At 40.5% G+C, this 23,026-nt stretch overlaps 1 protein-coding gene across 8 annotated transcripts in view; it reads right to left on the bottom strand.

Annotated features, from left to right (window-relative positions):
* The window catches only part of PHLDB2 (pleckstrin homology like domain family B member 2), a 255,691-nt gene that overhangs the window by 65,478 nt on the left and 167,187 nt on the right, over positions 1 to 23,026 (bottom strand). For all 8 annotated transcript variants that reach the window (XM_082840592.1, XM_082840595.1, XM_082840597.1 and 5 more), the window contains exon 3: positions 5,519 to 5,902. In XM_082840592.1, coding sequence (XP_082696718.1) covers positions 5,519 to 5,902 — 384 coding nt within the window. The remainder of the gene's footprint in view (positions 1 to 5,518; positions 5,903 to 23,026) is intronic.

The following is a 23,026-nucleotide window of genomic DNA, read 5'->3' as shown; positions in this document are numbered from 1 at the left end:
GGCTGGTTTCCCACAACTACTCCTGTCTGCAACAAGTGCCTGACCCAGCTGCTCTTGCTCCTGTGCAGCTCTCTACTAGGATGGAGGTGCTTTAGGGGGTGGGGTGGAGTGCACACTTAGAGGAAATGAACCAGCTTGGACCCGACCCTCAGGGCTTCTGTTCCATCACCTTGAGCTCTGATCACACCCAGGTAGGGCTGTGACAGCCACTGAGCATAAGAGAAGCCGGCTTGCACCTGGCTGTGGCTCTAGTCCCTCCATCTCCAGCCCTACCTCTCACCAAGGTGATAACCGCCTGCACACCCCAGGAGAAGATGTGACCCATGCTCACTTCAGATTCAGCTTTCCCACCAAAGCCACTGGGCACATGCAAACTGCATAGGGACACTCCCATGCAAGGATACTCCTTCAAGACCAGGATAGGTAACTATTTCACCTAATTTCATAGAGAAAGAGAAAGTTAAACAAATGGGAAGACAGAAGAAATTGTTTCAAATGAAAGAACAGGGAAATAAACCTGAAGAAAACCCTAATGGAACAGAGATAAATAACTTACCAGATAAAGGGTTCAAAGCATTAGTAATAAGAATGCTAACTGAACTTGGTTAAAAAAAAATAGATGAACACAGGAAGAATTTTAACAAGGAACCAGAAAATATATAAAAAAAGAAAGAAAGAAAGGAAAACCAAACAGAGCTCAAAAATGCAATAACTGAAATGGAAAATACACTAGAAGGAATTAATAGCAGATTAGGTGATACAGAAGAACACATAAGCAATCTGGGAGAGAGAATAATGAAATCACCCAATCAGAGCAGCAAAAAGAAAAACAAATTTTAAAAAATGATTAAGGGACCTCTGGGACAACGTCAAGTGTTATAACCTTCACATTATAGGGGTCCCAGAGGGTGAAAAGAGACAGAAAGGGATAGAAAATGTATTTGATGAAATTATGGCTGAAAGGTTCCTGAAGTTGAAGAAGGAAACAGATTTCTAGTACAGGAAGCACAGGTAGTCCCAAACAAATGAACATAAAGAGACCCACATTGAGACATATCATAATTAAAATGGCAAAGGCTAGAGATAAAAAGAGAATTTTAAAGACAGCAAAAGAAAAACAGAGTCACATACAAGGGAATCCCTATAAGGCTATCAGCTGATTTTTCTGTGGGAACTTTGCAGGCCAGAAGGAAGCAGCATGATATATTCAAAATCTTGAAAGGGAAAAACCTGCAACCTAGGATACTCTATCCAACAAGGTTATCATTCAGAATTGAAGAAAATATGAATTTCTCTGACAAGCAAAAATTAAAAGTTCATCAATACTAAAGTGACCCTAAAAGAAAAAGGTCTCTTTAAGTAGAAAAGAAAAGGCTACAACAAGAAGTGAGAATTTATAAGAAAGGAAAAATCCCACAGGTAAAGGCAAATATACAGTAAAGGCTGTGGATCAGTCACTTAAATAAGTGAGCATGAAGACTGAAAGACAAAGATTGTAAAATCAACTATAACTACAATAAACAGTTAAGGGATATGCATGAAGATGTAAAATATGGCATCAAAAACACAAAACATGGGGAAAGGGAGTAAAAATGTAGATCTTTTAGAATGTGTTTGAACTTGTGATTATCAGTTTAAAACAAGTAGATATAGCTATAGGTCAATACATGAACCCCATGATAATCACAAATCAAAAGCCTACAATAGATACACAAAAACTAAAGAGAAAAGAACACAAGCATATCACTAAAGAAAATCATCAGACCACAAGGGAACAAACTAAAAAAAGAGAGAAAAGCAGAACTACAATAACAACCAGTAAATAAGTAAGAAAATGGCAATAAGTACACACCATAATCAAGTAGGATTTATTCCAGGGATGCAAAGATGGTTCAATATCTGAAAATCAACCAATGTGATACACCACATTAACAAAACAAAGGATAAAAATCACATGATCACCTCAAAAGACACAGAAAAAGAATTTGACAAAATTCAACATGTATTCATGATAAACTCTCATCAAAGTCGATACAGAGGGAACAAATCTCAACATAATAAAGGCCATTTATGACAAACACACAGCTAACATACTCAATCGTGAAAAGTTGAAAGATTTTCCTCTACAATCAGGAACAAGACAAGGATGCCCACTCTCAGAACATCTATTTAACATAATATTAGAAGCCCTAGCCACAGCAAGCAGACAAGAAAAAGAAATAAAAAGGCATCCAAATTGGAAGAGAATAAATTAAACTGTCACTATTTGCAGATGACATGACCATATACACAAAATCCTGAAGTTTCCACCAAAATTTAATTGGATTCCCCCACCGCCCCCAAAATGGGACCTAATTAAACTTAAAAGCTTTTGCATAGCAAAGGAAACCATCAACAAAATGAAAAGACAACCTACTGAATGGGAGAAAATATTTGCAATGATATGACCAATAAGGAGTTAATATTCAAAATATACAGCTCATATAAGTCAATATCAGAAAAACAACTCAATTAAAAAATGGGCAGAAGACCTCAATAGGCATTTTTTCAAAAAAGACATACAGATGGCAAACAGGCACATGAAAAGATGCTCAACACTCCTAGTCATCAGAAAAATGCAAATCATAACCACAGTGAGATATCACCTCACACCTGTCAGAAAACAACAAAAAGTCCACAAATAACAAGTATTGGGAAGAATGTGGAGCAAAGAGAACCCTAATACACTGTTGGTGGGAATGTAAACTGGTAGAGTCACTATGGAAAACAGTACGGAGGTTCCCCAAAAAAGCTAAAAACAGAACTACCATATGATCCAGCAACTCCAATCCTGGGCATATATCTGAAGAAAACAAAAAATAGTAATTTGAAAAGATATATGCACCCCAATGTTCATAGCAGCATTATTTACAATAGCCAAGAAATGGAAGCAACCTAAGTGTCCATCAACAAATGAATGGATAAAGAGGATGTGGTATATATAGGCAATGAAATATTACTTGGTCATAAAAAAGAATGGAATTTTCCCATCTGCAACAACATAGATGGACCTGGAGGATATCATGCTTAGTGAAATAAGTAAGCCAGAGAAAGACAAATGCTGTATATTAGCACTTACATGTGGAACCTAAAATAAAAATACCAAACAAATGTAACAAAACAGAAACAGACTTACAGATATAGAGAACAAGCTAGTGGTTACCAACGGGGAAAGGGATGGAAGAGAGGTAAGATAGGGGTAGGGGATTAAGAGATACAAACAGGCCTGGGGCCCCCCTTTCCAGAGCCAGCCATGGCATGCTGGGCGGCCCCAAGGCGTGGCCCTCAGCTGACATCACGGAGCCCTTCCCCGGCCCCTCGCGCCCTCCCAGACCAGCAGTGAGCGGGGGATGACTTGAAGTTGGTGCTCTGTGGTGACAGCCCTCCCTGGCACAGTCTATTTCTGGACACGTTCTCACAGTCTCCCGCTGGGGACCGTTTTGTTCTTCCCTGGGCAGCATGAGCTTCTCAAGTTGCCCACAGACCGGGGCTCGGCCCACAGGAGCCAGAGTGCTGCAGGCGGCCCCACGCGGGCAGGCTGCGTGCCGAGCAGGCCTGCACTCCCCCTGCCAAGGACTGGGACTGGAGAGTGGCTGCACTGGCTGCTGAAGACAAAGCAGAAAGCGTGTCCTGCCTCCGCTGTGTTCTGGGCACTGAGCAGCTGTCACAGGCCTTGCTGGTGCTAGGTGAGGGTCCTGAGCACTCCTGCTTTGGAGTGGGCTCCCCCGCGGAGCCCCAGAGGGGCCTGGCCCCAACAGCTCAGGGTCCCTCCCAGCCCCCATGTCTCTGGCCCAGGCCTCAGACCCGTGTGTACAGGGCAGGGTGGCTGGCACTAGATGTGTGGGACTGGGGACTTCCTTGGGGACCGAAGGACTGCAGGGCCAGTTGGGCGTGTGGGAGTCACTAAGGGGGTGGCCCGAAGCAGGCTGTGGGGGCCACAGAGGGGGGCCTGCTTCTGGACAGGCCAGGGCTCCAGGGTTGCTCAGCCCACGTGCAGCACTGTTTCAGGCCTTGCCTGCTGCCCACAGTGTCCCCAGGAGCTAGTGCCCCAGGGGCTGAGCTCCACTGGGGGTGGGGGTGGGGGAGCAAGGGGTGAGGTGGGGTCGGCCTTCTGCCTAGGCCAGCCATCATGAGATCTGGTTGTGCTCCGTGGTCAGACGAATCCCGACCAGCCCTGGCTGAGAGTCTCGTGCTCCTGTGAGAGCTGCTGACCTGCTTGGTGTGGGTGGGTGTCTATAGGCCATTGTCTCAAGGCCTGTTTATGTTTTCCTTTCACTAAGTTTGGGTTTATTTTGGTTGGGTTGGCACTAATTCTTAAGATGCTGTGAGAACCATTTCATCCGAATGCCAAATAAATTTGTGTTCTGGGGAAAAAAAAAAAAAAAAGAGGTACAAACAACTATGTATAAAATAAATAAGATATAAGGATAGATTGTCCAATGCAGGGAATATTGCCAATATTTTATAACAACTTTAAATGGAGTACAATCTATAAAAATATTGAATCACTATGTTGTACACCTGAAACTAATATAATATTGGAAATCAACAATACTTTAATTTTTAAAAGTTAAATAAATAATAATAAAGGTGTCCTAAAGACAAAAAAATGGGTGAAGAACATGAGTGTCTCAAAATACAAATGAACAACTAAAAATATGAAAAGATGTCCAATTTTATGCATAATTAAAGGCAAGAAAATTAAAACATCATTAACTTAGCATATTAAAAATTTTTGATAATACGTAACTTTGGCAAGTGTATGAATAACAAGGTGCACGGATAAACTCTTACTCAGTGTCACCTGGAAATACACAGTCTTTTGAGAGTATAATTTGGGAATATTGATTAAAATGAATAATATACAAACTCTTTGACCTACCAATTCCACTTTTAGTAAGTGATCCTACAGACACATTTGCACAATTGTGCTAATATATATTTTCCAGAATATTTCTTGCACATATATTTTGTTGATAAAATACTGGAAACCATTTAAATAGGATTTCCAAACAATAAAATACTAGTCAACCAAAGAATGAGGCAGAACTGTGTATAGTAATATGCAAAGATGCTCCAGACATTCAGTGAGGGGAAAAAAAATTGGACAGAACACTATACTTGTATATATGTATGTCTATGCTTATAATATACGGCCATATATGCACAGAAATACTGAGAAGGCGTGTAAGACACTTTGTGTTTTTCTCTCTCAGTTGTACAATTGGAGGGGGCGGGGAGAAGAGAAATTGTTTTTCTTTATACTTTTCTGTACTGCTACATTTTCTAGAGTGCAAATTTGTTACTTTATAGTAAACACCCTAATTTGCTGCACCTTGCTTAGCTGATTACCTCTTAAATTGAAGCTTCACTGAAAACAGTTTGGAAAACAACCAGGATAAAACCTCTAGTGTCTAGGCCAGTGCAGATGCACATGGTTCAGGCCCTAAATTTAATCTGTGTGTGTGGCCGGCTTTACCTTTGGTAGGATGCTTAGATAAGCGGACTCGCTGGAAGCTTTCAGAAAGGCAGAGGAGGGCGGTGGGGGAGTCCTGGTGAGGTCCCTGATCAGTTCATCATTCCTGGAGCTCCTGAGGGAAAGGAAGCTGGCGCTACTCTGACTGAGGCTCCCGAAGCCTGCCAGGTCTGCATCGTGGAGAGAGCTTTTCTGGTGGCACCTGTATCTGGTGTCAGGGCTCACCAGGGCATCTTCAAACACGGACTCCTCGTCAGAGAGCTGCAGCTTCTCCAGTTCCTTATTGATTTTCTGTACATCTGCCACAGTGGTGCCAGTGGACACGTGACTGTCAGGCTTTGTGTACTCAGCACAGAGACTGAGGATGGTCTCCAGACGCTGTCTCTCCTAGAACACAGAGGAGGGAAGGTCAGTGAGTTTGTGAGAAGGAGACAACTCCGAATAAAAAGATGGAAGAGGCTGGGACCCCTGGCGAATTCAACCCACACATAATCCCACAGATACTTGGCTGGTGATGTTTTTCATCATCTTTGATGAACCCATTTATAAATCCAGATGAAACCTAGGTTAACAATGCCTGATTTTCCTCTCAAATTCAATTCTTTATTTGTATATCCCAGTGCTGATCCTAGCACATACTAGCACTCAGTGAGACCTTTCTTGATTTATCAATTCTCCAAACACTTCAAATGTTTTCGTTTAATCTCCTTTTTAAAATCTTCATCCCCTTCCCTCCCTCTACTATCCACCTTCAACAATATCTACCTCATTCATCACTGTAGACTTAATATTTGAGTTTAAAATGAATTCTCTAGGGCTTCCCTGGTGGCGTAGTGGTTAAGAATCCGCCTGCCAATGCAGGGGACATGGGTTCGAGCCCTGGTCCGGGAAGATCCCACATGCCGCAGAGCAACTAAGCCAGTGCACCACACTAATGAGCCTGCGCTTTGGAGCCCGCGAGCCACAACTACTGAGCCCGTGTGCCACAACTACTGAGGCCCATGCGCCTAGAGCCCGTGCTCCACAATGAATGAAGAGTAGCCCCCGCTCAACCACAACCAGAGAAAAAGCCTGCAACGAAGACCCAACACAGCCTAAAATAAATAAATTTTTTTAAAAACTATTAAAAAAATTAATTCTCTAACTTCCTTATAGAAATGTCATTCTACTGTTTAGACACACAAAAGGAAAATGCTACTTTAGAAAAGGCTTAATTTGAAAGGCATAATAACTAGGTCTTCAATTTTTTTCTTGAAATGCTTCAAATTTTTTAAAACTCTTTTTTATGTCTTGTCACCATATAAAGGTCTTTCCCACCAATTTCTCAAATGAAAAATTGAAATGATTTTTAAAAAAAGAGAATGTCACAAGAAGATGAAGAACATTTAATGTCACGTCCAGATAGAAAGAGAGCAGCATATTTCAAATTCTGAGATCATTCAATCTTTGAATCATTTAGCTGGAAAATAAAATGATAGTTTATTTGTCTAAAAAAATTAATATAAGGCCATTGATGTCTATAATGGTACCACTAACTGACACTTCACCAAGCTCCCCATGTAAAACACGTAGGTATTTATGATTTTTGACTTTAAGTAAACTTACTATACCTTGGTGAATAAGGGGATATAGTTTACAAAATGCTTATCATAAACCTAGACAGCACTCTTTGGAGTGGGGAATCTCAACATCTTCCCCTTTCTCATTAGCCCAACTGCCGAAGTGAAAAACAATAATAAAAGAGCAAAAATCATCTTTGGTTATTACATCTACCACACTGAAAAGAGAATTCAAAAGTCTTCCATAGAAAAATGTTTTCCAACCTAAACAGGAGGGAAATCCAAAAGGGAGGGGATATATGTATATATATGGCTGATTCATTTTGTTGTGCAGTAGAAGCTAACACAACATTGTAACGCAACTACACTCCAATGAAAATTAATTAAAAAAAAAGAAAAGAAAAGAGAAACGTTTTCCAAACTGGTTATCAGTAGCAAAATAGAAAAGTGTTAAGTAGCCCTGGGCTGCTGTTTTTAATATCTAATTGCAGAAAATTTGTAAAAACTAAATTCTGAAGGTAGTTCTCTTTATTAGCGGAAGAGTATCAAATAGAAAAGTCAAATAGGAACAGACTAACATAATTCCCTGGTTTTCATTAAATACATCCATTAAATGACAAAATAGCATGAAATGACTTTCATCTGTCCTCTAAAGTACTCTCCCCACCCCAAAAATGCAACAGTTTGATCAAAAGGACTATTAAACGGGTTCTTATAAGCCCCACCTCCCTCTCACTGCCTGAACTTCTGGACTCCAGCTGCAGCTCCATCCTCATGGCCTCGTCCCACGGAAGGCACTCGGCTGCACAACCTCATCCCAGGCGCTTCTGCACCCTGTCCATCCAGGAGCCCTGATGCTTATTTATCTCTGTAGCCGCTACCAGTTGCCAAGCCCTACCCACCTCAGCTTTGTGGGGAAGGAGGGGGGGACACACAGCATTCATTGCCTTATTTTAAACTCCAACAATCTAGAAAAGTCTGCATGTGAATATGCAAAGACAACTGCAAGGGCGTATGTGAGGAAGGGGACAGGAACAAGACGTTATATTTTACCCCTTCTCAAAAGCATCTGCATTAGAGGCTAATCTCCAAAGAAAAGTTCTCTTTCTGCCACGTAAGTGAATTAAGTTGAAGCATCTAAACTCAGTCTCTGCTAATCTTCATAGATGACAGTGTATGCATTCACCTCAACATTCACTACATTTGGGATTATCGGAAAGTTGTCAGTTTCTCTTTACCAGGGCACTAATGAACAGTGTGGTCCTCAAAAGCATGAAAGGTACTTCTGCCCAGCCTGTCATACATAGCAAAATTCCTCCCACATCTCCTTCCCAAAATAGTTTCTTTTGCTGCCAATGCCATTGCTTAATTCCAGAGGGAATAAATGATCCCAGCCAGAAGATGAATGCTATTTCAGACGGTGAAACAGTATTCAAAGGCGGGTACACAGGAAGTTTGGTCTACTGCTATGTGCTTCTCTATTCTTATCACCCCATTCACAGCCCATCTGTTCAGGTTTGAATCACACATGGATGCAGCACTGCTGCCCACGAGTCTAACAGAAATCCAGGCCGTGCTGAGACACACTGGCCCCATAAGAACTGCATCAAAGAAAAATAAACTGGTGATGAGAAGTGCGTCAGAAGAAAGTCTGCGAGGCATTTCAGAAAGCACGAAAAGCCTTTTAAGGAAACCCTGCACAGAATTTACCCTCATAACTCTCCCTTGAGCCCTCTTCATCTTTCCCATTCATCACGCCAATATTCTCCACTCTGCATGACCTAAAACGACGGGGGCCATTCCACACAGGACACTTTTGAGAATCAAATAGGGCACTATTAATAATTACGCTGGGACAGCAAGCGCAAACTGGCACTGGCAACCTGAGATGTGTGGCTCTATTCCTAAAATTCAATTTTCTTTGAGGCTTCACCTAACAACCTGCTGAATTAGGAGGCTACCCTCTTTGACATCTCCAATTCCTACCCACCCTTCCAAACCAGCAATCCACACAGCATTCTCATGAAAAAGGCACCAGTAGAGAGCCCAAATATCTAAATGGCCCAAAACATTGGTGTTAAGGGTTTAGAACGTAGGTCCCTTTGAATTATATTATTTAAAATACATTTTAATTTTTTTTCTCTCTCCATTTTCCCTTTCATCCAACTCCATATATCAAAGAAAGCTTTGAAGGGGACAAAAGAGCTTAACAAATATACCTGAAGGGGGGACCAGGAGAAGATGGTGGAAGAGTAAGACGCGGAGATCACCTTCCTCCCCACAGATACATCAGAAATACATCTACACGTGGAAATGCTCCTATAGAACACCTACTGAACGCTGGCAGAAGACCTCAGACCTCCCAAAAGGCAAGAAACTCCCCACGTACCTGGGTAGGGCAAAAGAAAAAACAGAGACAAAAGAATAGGGACGGCACCTGCACCAGTGGGAGGGAGCTGTGAAGGAGGAAAAGTTTCCACACACTAGAAGCCCCTTCGCGGGCGGAGACGGGGGATGGGCATGGGGGGAAGTTTCAGAGCCACGGAGGAGAGCACAGCAACAGGGGTGCGGAGGGCAAAGTGGAGAGACTGCCACACAGAGGATCGGTGCCGACCAGCACTCACCAGCCCGAGAGGCTTGTCTGCTCACCCGCCGGGACAGGCGGGGGCTGGGAGCTGAGGCTCGGACTTCGGTCGGAGCGCAGGGAGAGGACTGGGGTTGGCGGCGTGAACACAGCCTGAAGGGGGCTAGTGCGCCACGGCTAGCCGGGAAGGAGTCCGGTAAAGTCTGGAGCTGCCGAAGAGAAAAGAGACTTTTTCTTCCCTCTTTGTTCCTGGTGCGCCAGGAGAGGGGATTAAGAGCGCCGCGTAAAGGAGCTCCAGATACGGCATGAGCCGCGGCTAACAGAGCGGACCCCAGAGACGGGCATGAGACGCTAAGGCTGCTGCTGCCGCCACCAAGAAGCCTGTGAGCAAAAACAGGTCACTAACCCCACCTCCCCTCCCGGAATCCTGTGCAGCCCACCACTGCCAGGGTCCCGTGATCCAGGGACAACTTCCCCGGGAGAACACACAGCGGGCCTCAGGCTGGTGCAACGTCACGCTGGCCTCTGCCGCCGCAGGCTCGCCCCGCACTCCGTACCCCTCCCTCCCCCCGGCCTGAGTGAGCCAGAGCCCCCGAATCAGCTGCTCCTTTAACTCCGTCCTGTCTGAGCAAAGAACAGATGCCCTCAGGCCACCTACACACAGAGGTGGGGCCAAAACCAAAGCTGAACCCTGGGAGCTGTGCGAACAGAGAAAGGGAAATCTCTCCCAGCAGCCTCAGGAGCAGCAGATTAAAGCTCCACAATCAACTTGATGTACCCTGCATCTGTGGAATACCTGAATAGACAATGAATCATCCCAAATTGAGGAGGTGGACTTTGGGAGCAAGATATATTATATTTTCCCCTTTTCCTCTTTTTTGTGAGTGTGTATGTGTATGCTTCTGGGTGAGATTTTGTCTGTATAGCTTTGCTTTCACCATTTGTCCTAGAATTCTGTCCCTCCATTCTTTTATTTTCTTCTTCTTTTTTTAATAACTTTATTTTATTATCCTACTTTATTTTATTTTATCCTCTTTCTTTCGTTCTTTCTATATTTTCTCCCTTTTATTCTGAGCCGTGTGGATGACAGGCTCTTGGTGCTCCAGCCAGGAGTCAGTGCTGTGCCTTTGAGGTGGGAGAGCCAACTTCAGGACATTGGTCAACAAGAGACCTCCCAGTTCCACGTAATATCAAACAGCGAAAATCTCCCAGAGATCTCCATCTCAACACCAACACCCAGCTTCACTCAACGACCAGGAAGCTACAGTGCTAGACACCCTATGCCAAACAACTAGCAAGACAGGAACACAGCCCCCATCCATTAGCAGAGAGGCTGCCTAAAATCATAATAAGGCCACAGACACCCCAAAACACACCACCAGACGTGGACCTGCCCACCAGAAAGACAAGATCCAGTCTCACCCACCAGAACAATCACTAGTCCCCTCCACCAGGAACCCTACACAACCCACTGAACCAACCTTAGCCACTGGGGACAGACACCAAAAACAACGGGAACTACAAACCTGCAGCCTGCGAAAAAGAGATCCCAAACACAGTAAATAAACAAAATGAGAAAACAGAAAAACACACAGCAGATGAAGGAGCAAAGTAAAAACCCACCAGACCTAAAAAATGAAGAGGAAACAGGCAGTCTACATGAAAAAGAATTCAGAATAATGATAGTAAAGATGATCCAAAATCTTGGAAATAGAGTAGAAAAAATGTAAGAAACATTTAACAAGGACCTAGAAGAACTAAAGAGGAAACAAGCAATGATGAACAACACAATATATAAAATAAAAATACTCTAGAAGGGATGAATAGCAGAATAACTGAGGCAGAAGAACGGATAAGTGACCTGGAAGATAAAATAGTGGAAATAATTACTGCAGAGCAGAATAAAGAAAAAAGAATGAAAAGAACTGAGGACAGTCTCAGAGACCTATAGGACAACATTAAATGCACCAACATCCAAATTACAGGGGTCCCAGAAGAAGATGAGAAAAAGAAAGGGACTGAGAAAATATTTGAAGAGATTATAGTTGAAAACTTCCCTAATATGAGAAAGGAAATAGTTAATCAAGTTCAGGAAGGACAGAGAGTCCCATACAGGATAAATCCAAGGAGAAACATGCCAAGACACATATTAACCAAACTATCAAAAATTAAATACAAAGAAAACATATTAAAAGCAGCAAGGGAAAAACAACAAATAACACACAAGGGAATCCCCATAAGGTTAACAGCTGATCTTTCAGCAGAAACTCTGCAAGCCAGGAGGGACTGGCAGGACATATTTAAAGTGATGAAGGAGAAAAACCTACAACCAAGATTACTCTACCCAGCAAGGATCTCATTCAGATTTGATGGAGAAATTAAAACCTTTACCGACAAGCAAAAGCTGAGAGAGTTCAGCACCACCAAACAAGCTTTACAACAAATGCTAAAGGAACTTCTCTAGGCAAGAAACACAAGAGAAGGAAAAGACCTCCAATAGCAAACCCAAAACAATTAAGAATATGGAAATAGGAACATACATATCGATAATTACCTTAATGTAAATGAATTGAATGCTCCCAGCAAAAGACACAGACTGGCTGAATGGATACAAAAACAAGACCCATATATATGCTGTCTACAAGACACCCACTTCAAACCTAGGGACACTTACAGATGGAAAGTGAGGGGATGGAAAAAGATATTCCATGCAAATGGAAATCAAAAGAAAGCTGGAGTAGCAATTCTCATATCAGACAAAATAGACTTTAAAATAAAGACTATTACAAGAAACAAAGGACACTACATAAAGATCAAGGGATCAATCCAAGAAGAATATATAACAATTGTAAATATTTATGCACCCAACATAGGAGCACCTCAATACATAAGGCAAATACTAACAGCCATAAAAGGGGAAATTGACAGTAACACACTATAACACACCACTTTCACCAACGGACAGATCATCCAAAATGAAAATAAATAAGGAAACACAAGCTTTAAATGATACCTTAAACAAGACAGACTTATTTGATATTTATAGGACATTCCATCCAAAAACAACAGAATACACAATTTTCTCAAGTTCTCATGGAACATTCTCCAGGATAGATCATATATTGGGTCACAAATCAAGCCTTGGTAAATTTAAGAAAATTGAAATTGTATCAAGTATCTTTTCTGACCACAACACTATGACACTAGATATCAATTACATGTAAAGATCTGTAAAAACTACAAACACATGGAGTCTAAACAATACACTACTTAATAACCAAGAGATCACTGAAGAAATCAAAGAGGAAATCTAAAAATACCTAGAAACAAATGACAATGGAGACAAGACGACCCAAAACCTATGGGATGCAGCAAACGCAGTTCTAAGAGGGAAGTTTATAGCAATACAATCCTACCTTAAGAAACAGGAAACATCTCAGACAAACCTAACCTTGCACCTAAAGCAATTAGAGAAAGAAGAACAAAAAACCCCCAAAGTTAGCAGAAGGAAAGAAATCATAAATATCAAATCAGAAATAAATGAAAAAGAAATGAAGGAAACGATAGCAAAGATCAATAAAACTAAAAGCTGGATCTTTTAGAAGATAAACAAAATTGATAAACCTTTAGCCAGACTCATCAAGAAAAAATGGGAGAAGACTCAAATCAATAGAATTAGAAATGAAAAAGGAGAAGTAACAACTGACACTGCAGAAATACAAAGGATCATGAGAAATTACTACAAGCAACTCTATGCCAATAAAATGGACAACCTGGAAGAAATGGACAAATTCTAAAAAATGCACAACCTGCTGAGACTGAACCAGGAAGAAATAGAAAATATGAACAGACCAATCACAAGCACTGAAATTGAAACTGGGATTAAAAAGCTTCCAACAAACAAAAGCCCAGGACCAGATGGTTTCACAGGCAAATTCTATCAAACATTTAGACAAGAGCTAACACCTATCCTTCTCAAACTCTTCCAAAATATCACAGAGGGAGGAACACTCCCAAACTCATTCTACGAGGCCACCATCACCCTGATACCAAAATCAGACAAAGATGTCACAAAGAAAGAAAACGACAGGCCAATATCACTGATGAACATAGATGCAAAAATCCTGAACAAAATACTAGCAAACAGCATCCAAAAGCACATTAAAAGGATCATACACCATAATCAAGTGGGGTTTATTCCAGGGATGCAAGGATTCTTCAATATACGCAAATCAATCAATGTGATACACTATATTAACAAATTGAAGGAGAAAAACCATATGATCATCTCAATAGATTCAGAGAAAGCTTTTGACAAAATTCAACACCCATTTATGATAAAAATCCTGCAGAAAGTAGGCATAGAGAGAACTTTCCTCAACATAATAAAGACCATATATGACAAACCCACAGCCAACATTGTCCTCAATGGTGAAAAACTGAAACCATTTCCACTAAGATCAGAAACAAGTCAAGGTTGCCCACTTGCACCACTCTTATTCAACATAGTTTTGGATGTCTTAGCCACAGCAATCAGAGAAGAAAAAAGAAACAAAAGGAATCCAAATCGGAAAAGAAGTAGTAAAGCTGTCACTGTTTGCAGATGACATGATACTATAGATAGAGAATCCTAAAGATGCTAGCAGAAAACAAATAGAGTTAATCAATGAATTTGGTAAAGTGGCAGGATACAAAATTAATGCACAGAAATATCTGGCATTGCTATACACTAATGATGAAAACTTTGAAAGTGAAATTAAGAAATCACTCCCATTTACCATTGCAACAAAAAGAATAAAATATCTAGGAATAAACCTACCTAAGGAGACAAAAGACCTGTATGCAGAAAATTATAAGACACTGATGAAAGAAGTTAAAGATGATACAAATAGATGGAGAGATATACTATGTTCTTGAATTGGAAGACTCAACATTGTGAAAATGACTCTACTACCAAAAGCAATCTACAGATTCAATGCATTCCCTATCAAACTACCACTGGCATTTTCCACAGAACGAGAACAAAAAATTTCACAATTTGTATGGAAACACAAAAGACCCCGAATAGCCAAAGTAATCTTCAGAACGAAAAATGGAGCTGGAGAAATCAGGCTCCCTGACTTCAGACTATATGACAAAGCTAGAGTAATCAAGACAGTATGGTACTGGCACAAAAACAGAAAGATAGATCAATGGAACAGGATAGAAAGCCCAGAGATAAACCCACGCACATATGGTCACCTTATCTTTGATAAAGGAGGCAGGAATGTAGAGTGGAGAAAGGACAGCCTCTTCAATAAGTGGTGCTGGGAAAACTGGACAGGTACATGTAAAAGTATGAGATTAGATCACTCTAACACCATACACAAAAATATGCTCAAAATGGATTAAAGACCTAAATATAAGGCCAGAAACTATCAAACTCTTAGAGGAAAACATAGGCAGGTCACTCTATGACATAAATCACAGCAAGATCCTTTTTGACCCACCTCCTAGAGAAATGGAAATAAAAACAAAAATAAACAAATGGGACCTAATGAAACTTAAAAGCTTTTGCACAGAAAAGGAAACCATAAACAAGACCAAAAGACAACCCTCACAATGGAAGAAAATATTTGCAAATGAAGCAACTGACAAAGGATTAATCTCCAAAATTTATAAGCAGCTCATGCAGCTCAATAACAAAAAAACAAAAAACCCAATCCAAAAATGGGCAGAAGACCTAAATAGACATTTCTCCAAAGAAGATATAGAGACTGCCAACAAACACATGAAAGAATGCTCAACATCACTAAACATTAGAGAAATGCAAATCAAAACTACAATGAGATATCATCTCACACCAGTCAGAATGGCCATCATCAAAAAATCTAGAAACAATAAATGCTGGAGAGGGTGTGGAGAAAAGAGAGTTCCTCTTGCACTGTTGGTGGGAATGTAAATTGATACAGCCACTGTGGAGAACAGTAAGGAGGTTCCTTTAAAAACTACAAATAGAACTACCATATGACCCAGCAATCCCACTACTGGACATATACCCTGAGAAAACCATAATTCAAAAAGAGTCATGTACCAAAATGTTCATTGCAGCTCTATTTATAATAGCCCAGAGATGGAAACAACCAAAGTGTCCATCATCAAATGAATAGATAAAGAAGATGTGGCACATATATACAATGGAATATTACTCAGCCATAAAAAGAAACGAAATTGAGCTATTTGTAATGAGGTGGATAGACCTAGAATCTGTCGTACAGAGTGAAGTAAGTCAGAAAGAGAGAGACAAATACCGTATGCTAACACATATATATGGAATTTAAGAAAAAAAAATGTCATGAAGAAACTAGGGGTAAGACAGGAATAAAGACACAGACCTACTAGAGAATGGACTTGAGGATATGGGGAGGGGGAAGGGTAAGCTGTGACAAAGCGAGAGAGAGGCATGGACATATATACACTATGAAATGTAAGGTAGATAGCTAGTGGGAAGCAGCCGCATAGCACAGGGAGATCAGCTCGGTGCTTTGTGACTGCCTGGAGGGGTGGGATAGGGAGGGTGGGAGGGAGGGATATGCAAGAGGGAAGAGATATGGGAACATAGGTATATATATAACTGATTCATTTTGTTGTAAAGCAGAAACTGACACACCATTGTAAAGCAATTATACTCCCATATAAATGTTAAAAAAAAGTTGTAGGTCAAATAGAAAAATAAATGCTATTATATAAATTAAAAGAATAAAATATCTAGGAATAAACCTACCGAAGGAGACAAAAGACCTGTATGCAGAAAATTATAAGACACTGATGAAAGAAATTAAAGATGATACAAATAGATGGAGAGATATACCATGTTCTTGGATTGGAAGTATCAACATTGTGAAAATTACTCTACTACCAAAAGCAATCTACAGATTCAATGCAATCCCTATCAAACTACTACTAGCACTTTTCACAGAACTAAAACAAAAAATTTCACAATTTGTGTGGAAATACAAAAGACTGCGAATAGCCCAAGCAATCTTGAGAAAGAAAAAGAGCTGGAGGAATCAGGCTCCCTGACTTCAGACTATATTACAAAGTGACAGTAATCAAGACAGTATGGTACTGGCACAAAAACAGAAAGATAGATTAATGTAACAGGATAGAAAGCCCAGAGATAAACCCACGCACATATGGACACCTTATCTTTGATAAAGGAGGCAAGAATATACAGTGGAGAAGAGACAGCCTCTTCAATAAGTGGTGCTGGGAAAACTGGACAGGTTCATGTGCAAGTATGAAATTTGAACACTCCCTAACACCATACACAAAAATAAACTCAAAATGGATTAAAGACCTAAATGTAAGGCCAGATACTATCAAACTCTTAGAAGAAAACATAGGCAGGTCACTCTATGACATAAATCACAGCAAGATCCTTTTTGACCCACCTCCTAGAGAAATGGAAATAAAAACAAAAATAAACAAATGGGACCTAATGAAACTTAAAAGCTTTTGCACAGAAAAGGAAACCATAAACAAGACCAAAAGACAACCCTCACAATGGAAGAAAATATTTGCAAATGAAGCAACTGACAAAGGATTAATCTCCAAAATTTACAAGCAGCACATGCAGCTCAGTATCAAAAAAACAAACAAACCAATCCAAAAATGGGCACAAGACCTAAACAGACATTTCTCCAAAGAAGATATACAGATTGCCAACAAACACATGAAAGAATGCTCAACATCATTAATCATTAGAGAAATGCAAATCAAAACTACAATGAGATATCATCTCACACCGGTCAGAATGGCCATCATCAAAAAATCTAGAAACAATAAATGCTGGAAAGGGTGTGGAGAAAAGGGAACCCTCTTGTACTGTTGGTGGGAATGCAAATTGATACAGCCACTATGGAGAACAGTATGGAGGTTCCTTAAAAGAGTAAAAATAGAATTACCATATGACCCAGCAATCCCATTACTGGGCATATACCCTGAGAAAACCATAATTCAAAAAGAGTCATGTACCAAAATGTTCATTGCAGCTCTATTTACAATAGCCAGGACATGGAAGCAACCTAAGTGTCCATCAACAGATGAATGGATAAAGTAGATGTGGCACATATATACAATGGAATATTACTCAGCCATAAAAAGAAATGGAATTGAGTTATTTGTAGTGAGGTGGATGGACCTAGAGTCTGTCATACAGAGTGAAGTAAGTCAGAAAGAGAAAAACAAATACCATATGCTAACACATATATATATGGAATCTAAGAAAAAGAAAAAAAAATGCTCATGAAGAACCTAGGGGTAAGACAGGAATAAAGACACAGACCTACTAGAGAATGGACTTGAGGATATGGGGAGGGGGAAGGGTAAGCTTTGACAAAGCGAGAGAGAGGCATGGACATATATACACTATGAAACGTAAGGTAGATAGCTAGTGGGAAGCAGCCGCATAGCACAGGGAGACCAGCTCGGTGGTTTGTGACCACCTAGAGGGGTGGGATAGGGAGGGTGGGAGGGAGGGAGACGCAAGAGGGAAGAGATATGAGAACATATGTATATGTATAACTGATTCACTGTGTTATAAAGCAGAAACTAACACACCATTGTAAAGCAATTATACTCCAATAATGATGTTAAATATATATATATACCTGAAGAAAATGTTGCACAATTATTTTCCTTACTGGTTAAAAGAAATGTTGTGGGTCGAGTGTATGTCTTTTGACCTCAGAGCTTTCTTTATTTTTCAGAGGAATATGTCTGGCCCTGACCCACTTCAGTTCACAGTTCTCGGTCAGGAACTCTTCCATCTCCTGAACCCATCCAGTCCCCTTGTAATCAACAGCAGCCAGTCTAGGCCCTAGGCCTGTGAATATAATCTAGAAATACATCATGCGGAAAATCAAGTGCTGATACTTATGCACCGGTGAAATCTTTGTTAAAATCCCTCTTTTAACAGCCACTATGGAGAAAAGTACAGAGATTCCTTAAAAAACTAAAAATAGAGTTACCATATGATCCTGTAAACCCACTCCTGGGCATATATCTGGAGAAAACTATAATTTGGAAAGAAAGATGCACCCCAATATTCACTGCAGCACAGTTTACAACGACCAAGACATGGAAACAACGTAAGTGTCCATCAACAGATGAATGGTTAAAGAAGATGTGGTGTATATACACAATGGAATATTACTCAACCATAAAAGAGAATGAAATTCATGTTGCAGCAAAATGAATGGACCTAGAATTATCATATTAAGTGAAGTAAGTCAGACAAAGACAAATATCTTATGATATTGCTTATATGTGGACTCGAAAAAAAAAAGGTACAAATGAACATATTTACAAAAAAGAAATAGACCCACAGACATAGAAAACAAGCTTACGGTTACCAAGGGGAAAGGAGGACAGAGGGATAAATTAGGAGTTTGGGATTAACATATACACGCTACTATATATAAAATAGATAACCAACAAGGACCTACTGTACAGCACAGGGAACTATACTCAGTATTTTGTAATAACCTATAGGGGAAAAGAATCTGAAAAAGAATATATATATTACATATTATATATATATATATATATATATATATATATATATATATATAAAGCTGAATCACTGGGTACATCTGAAACTAACAGGGCATTATAAATCAACTATACTTCAATTAAAAAAAACCTCAAGAAAAAAGAAAAGAAAATCCCTCTTTTGTAATTATATATGTTAGGTCATTTATTACATAAAACAAAGGGTTAACCTTTAACGGTTAGAAACAATTTAGTTGAAAGGAGATTTTTCTCTAGTTAAGAGGACCTGTTATAACAGATAAAAAAGACCTCTCTCTTCTGTTAACTCTAGGGATTCAATGTTTCCATATCTTCAGTTCAGTAACAATCTATTAAGTTACTCTGCCCGGTAACATACTGGGGATACAAAGAGGAAAAAAGACAGCATTTCTACCCTCAAATCTTTCACAAGAGGCACAAATAGTCAATCGATTAAAGAAACAGTGATAACAGAGGTTTACCGAAAGCCAATGGATTCTTTTATGGGAAAGCAACGCACAAAAATTACAGAAAAAGAAATGTGAGTTGAGTCCTAAAGGATAAGTAGTCTGGTCTGTTGGACAGGTGGGCAGGGCATTTCTGTAAAGGAACCATATAATCAAAGGCATAGAGTCATGGATTCTCATAGTATGCTCAGAGATCAGCAACTACTATGTGGCTAGAGAGATGGGGTTCTTTGGAGGAAGAGGAATGAGGTACATGCAAGAAATGGGCCAAATTTCTTCCTCTTTATATCAGGACTTGTTAGATCCCACTACCCTAAATAAACTTTGGGAATAAATTCATAGGGTATACCAGCAAGGGTCAGAGACCTTGGTATAAAAGTGGATGGCAGAATGAGAAGAGCTGGAGCTGACGGCAAGTAAGCAGAATTTCTAGGATTCCACGACCAAACTCTGATGTCTCAATTAGGTAGGTCAATAAGGAGGAAAAACAGAAGCAATGGCTAAAAGTCCTTTCTGTGGGTCTATTTGTTTTTAGAGATAAATCCCTTAGGGTAGAGAGAAGTCCCTGGGGCTTTTAAGATCAGTCCTCTTCTTTCTGGGCACAGAATAAAATGGTTCTTCTCTTCCCAACCCCCAAACTGGATATGACTGTCAAACTTGCATCAGCCAATGAAATGTGAGAAGCAACAAGTGTCACTTCTGCCTGAACGGCCAGCACAGGATTCATTATATGCCTGACTTTGTCATGGCAGCGTGACACTCCAGATGACGTTGGTTCCATCAGTCTGGGCCCCGAGTGAGGAACTGTGGAGCAGAGGCCTCATTCATCCCAAGCTGGCCATGGGGTATGAAGGAGAAACAGATCTATGTTGCGTTGAGCTTTTGAGATACACTTGCTATATAATAAAGAATTTGACTTTGCCCAAAGAGAAGTCTGCCTCTGCCGTTGGCTTCTGGAAGGTAATCTATTTCATACCAGAATGAGTGTTTTTGTTCATTAGGGCAAGTCTGGCCACACCAGATAATCTTAGGGTGGGAACTGGACACTCCAGAGACACCCACCATGTGATTTCACGTGGGTGCTTTGGGTCACATGGTATCAATCGACCTGGAGACAGAGATTAACAACGTGGACAATCAATCAACTATGGATTGTGTGATGAAGTCCAATAAAAACTCTGGACACCAAGGTTCAGGTAGGCTTCCTTGGTGGCCTACTCCATGTGTGCTATCACACACCAATGAAAGTAGAGTAACGCATCCTGACGCCAAAGGGAAGGGACAGTGGAAGCTTCACATCTGGAAACATCTGACTCTGCTTTATACATCTCTTCCTTTGGCTGATCTTTGTCTGTAGCCTTTCCCTGTAACAAACAATAATCGTGACTATAATAGCTTTCAGTGGGTTCTGTCAGTCTTTCTGTGGAATTATTGAACCTGAGAGTGGTCTGGGGAACACCTTGAACTTGCAGTTAGTGTCAGAAGTGAGGACTGGTCTTGGAGACTGTGCCTTTTAACCTTGTAATTGGCCTTACACTTACCCAAACATTGCCCTAGTATTGTTTTCGTCAGTTGAGGACAAAAGATCTGATTAAGAAACTGTATACATAAGTAAGGAGTTTTTATTGCTTGGTTTTACAAATTATCTTCATGGAAGTCAGTTTAATGTATAGCTAAGGATATTTTATTTTACTTTATAGACTGGCCGGGAAGTCTACCTTCAGGCTTGTGGTCAGGAAAGTACTTTATTCTGCCACCCTGAGTTTAAATAGATGTGCACGCGTGCCATCAGAAGGGCTGAGCTGGAAGGAGGCACATCTGACAAACAAAAGAGTAATGGTTTTGTGTGACTGTATCTGCTCTGGAGGCAACTGCAAGTTATTTAGAGAGTTACTAATAATGTGACAGCTACTAATTGATCAACAAACATTTGTTATACACAGATTACTATTAGGACGTTGCATCGCATACAGCTGTTCTCCTTCCATAGTAATGGACAACTCAGTACTGAGGGAGAGTTAAGACATATGCAAATAACTAAGGCAACACTTACCACTCAGTCAGTTTTCAGTACCTGTTTCTCAAATATACTCAGTACACTCAAATGCACAAACACTGCCTAAGGAGATCAAGGCCATCTTGCTTAAACTCCCTAAACTTCCCTCCTCTATCATCTTTATCTAGCTGGTCCTCCTTTCCTCACTGTACCATAGTGGTTAAAAGCATGAACTTTGGAGCCATTCTGCTTGGGTTTGAATGCTGCTTCCATAGCTACTCATGTGGCCCTGGGCAAGTCATTTAGCTTTTCTGAGTCTTAGTTCCTCATGTATAGAACAGGGGATTACTGGAGTATCTACCTTATAGGGTGGTTGTGAAGATTTTAAAAAATATATATAGATAGCTGGCACTTAGAATGCTGTCTGGGACACAGTAAACATAATAAAAGAATTAGCTCAGTTACCTAAGGAGCGTCCCTCAGTCTTTCCAAGGCAAAGCCCCCTGCTTGCGCCATTGCGTCCATTTCTCTCCCACCTTCTTTGTGGCTTTGGTCTATTAATTATCTCTCCTCCTACACTCTTACTTCCTCTCTATTGACTCCTTTTCCTCTGTCTGAAAACGTACTCAAACCCCTTCCCTACACCCCCAATAACAATTAAATTATCAATTAAACAACTAATTATCCTTATCAGATGACGCAGTAGCTCTAACCTTCTACTTCCCTTCCTTCCTTCATGCCCCACCACTCCACACTCCCGATCTCAAAGAAGTTGCCAATGTTCAACACGTCACTTCCCATCAACCCCAGCCCTTTGCAGTCTGGGGCAGTGTGTCCTGCATTTGTGCGGATTGGACACACGGTAAGAGAAGGGGGCACCTCCCACTTCTCCAGGAAAATTAGGGGTAAAGTGACCAGAAACAGGAGAAGCACTTTGAAATAAAGATACTTTCATAAAGGGAGCTTGGTAACTCTCTCTGTCATCTTATATTTTAATGATCTGTGGGGTAAAATGGCTTTTCCCTCTCACAGAACCACTGGATTTTCAGGGCAGAATCTGTGTTAAGTTTGATTAAGTGGAAAGAACAATTATTTGGATTTGAAGTTCTGGACTTACCAGATCCATAACACAGAAGCTCAATCTTTCTAGTCTATTACCTGGTCTGTAAAACAGAGATTGTAAAATTAGCGCCTACCCTTAAGTTCTTGGAGAAACCGATAAGAGCTTGTGTATGAGAACATTTCATACACTTTATACTATAAAGTTTACAACTGGTGCCTGAGCAGGTCCTCAGTGTTTGTTAAACAGGATTAGAGATTGTTCCCATTGTTCCCATTTCATGTGTATGACGT

The sequence above is a fragment of the Leucopleurus acutus genome, assembly GCF_964270905.1.
Source record: "Leucopleurus acutus genome assembly, chromosome: 5".
Lineage (NCBI taxonomy): Eukaryota > Metazoa > Chordata > Mammalia > Artiodactyla > Delphinidae > Leucopleurus > Leucopleurus acutus.
This window is presented reverse-complemented; position numbering and strand designations above follow the sequence as displayed.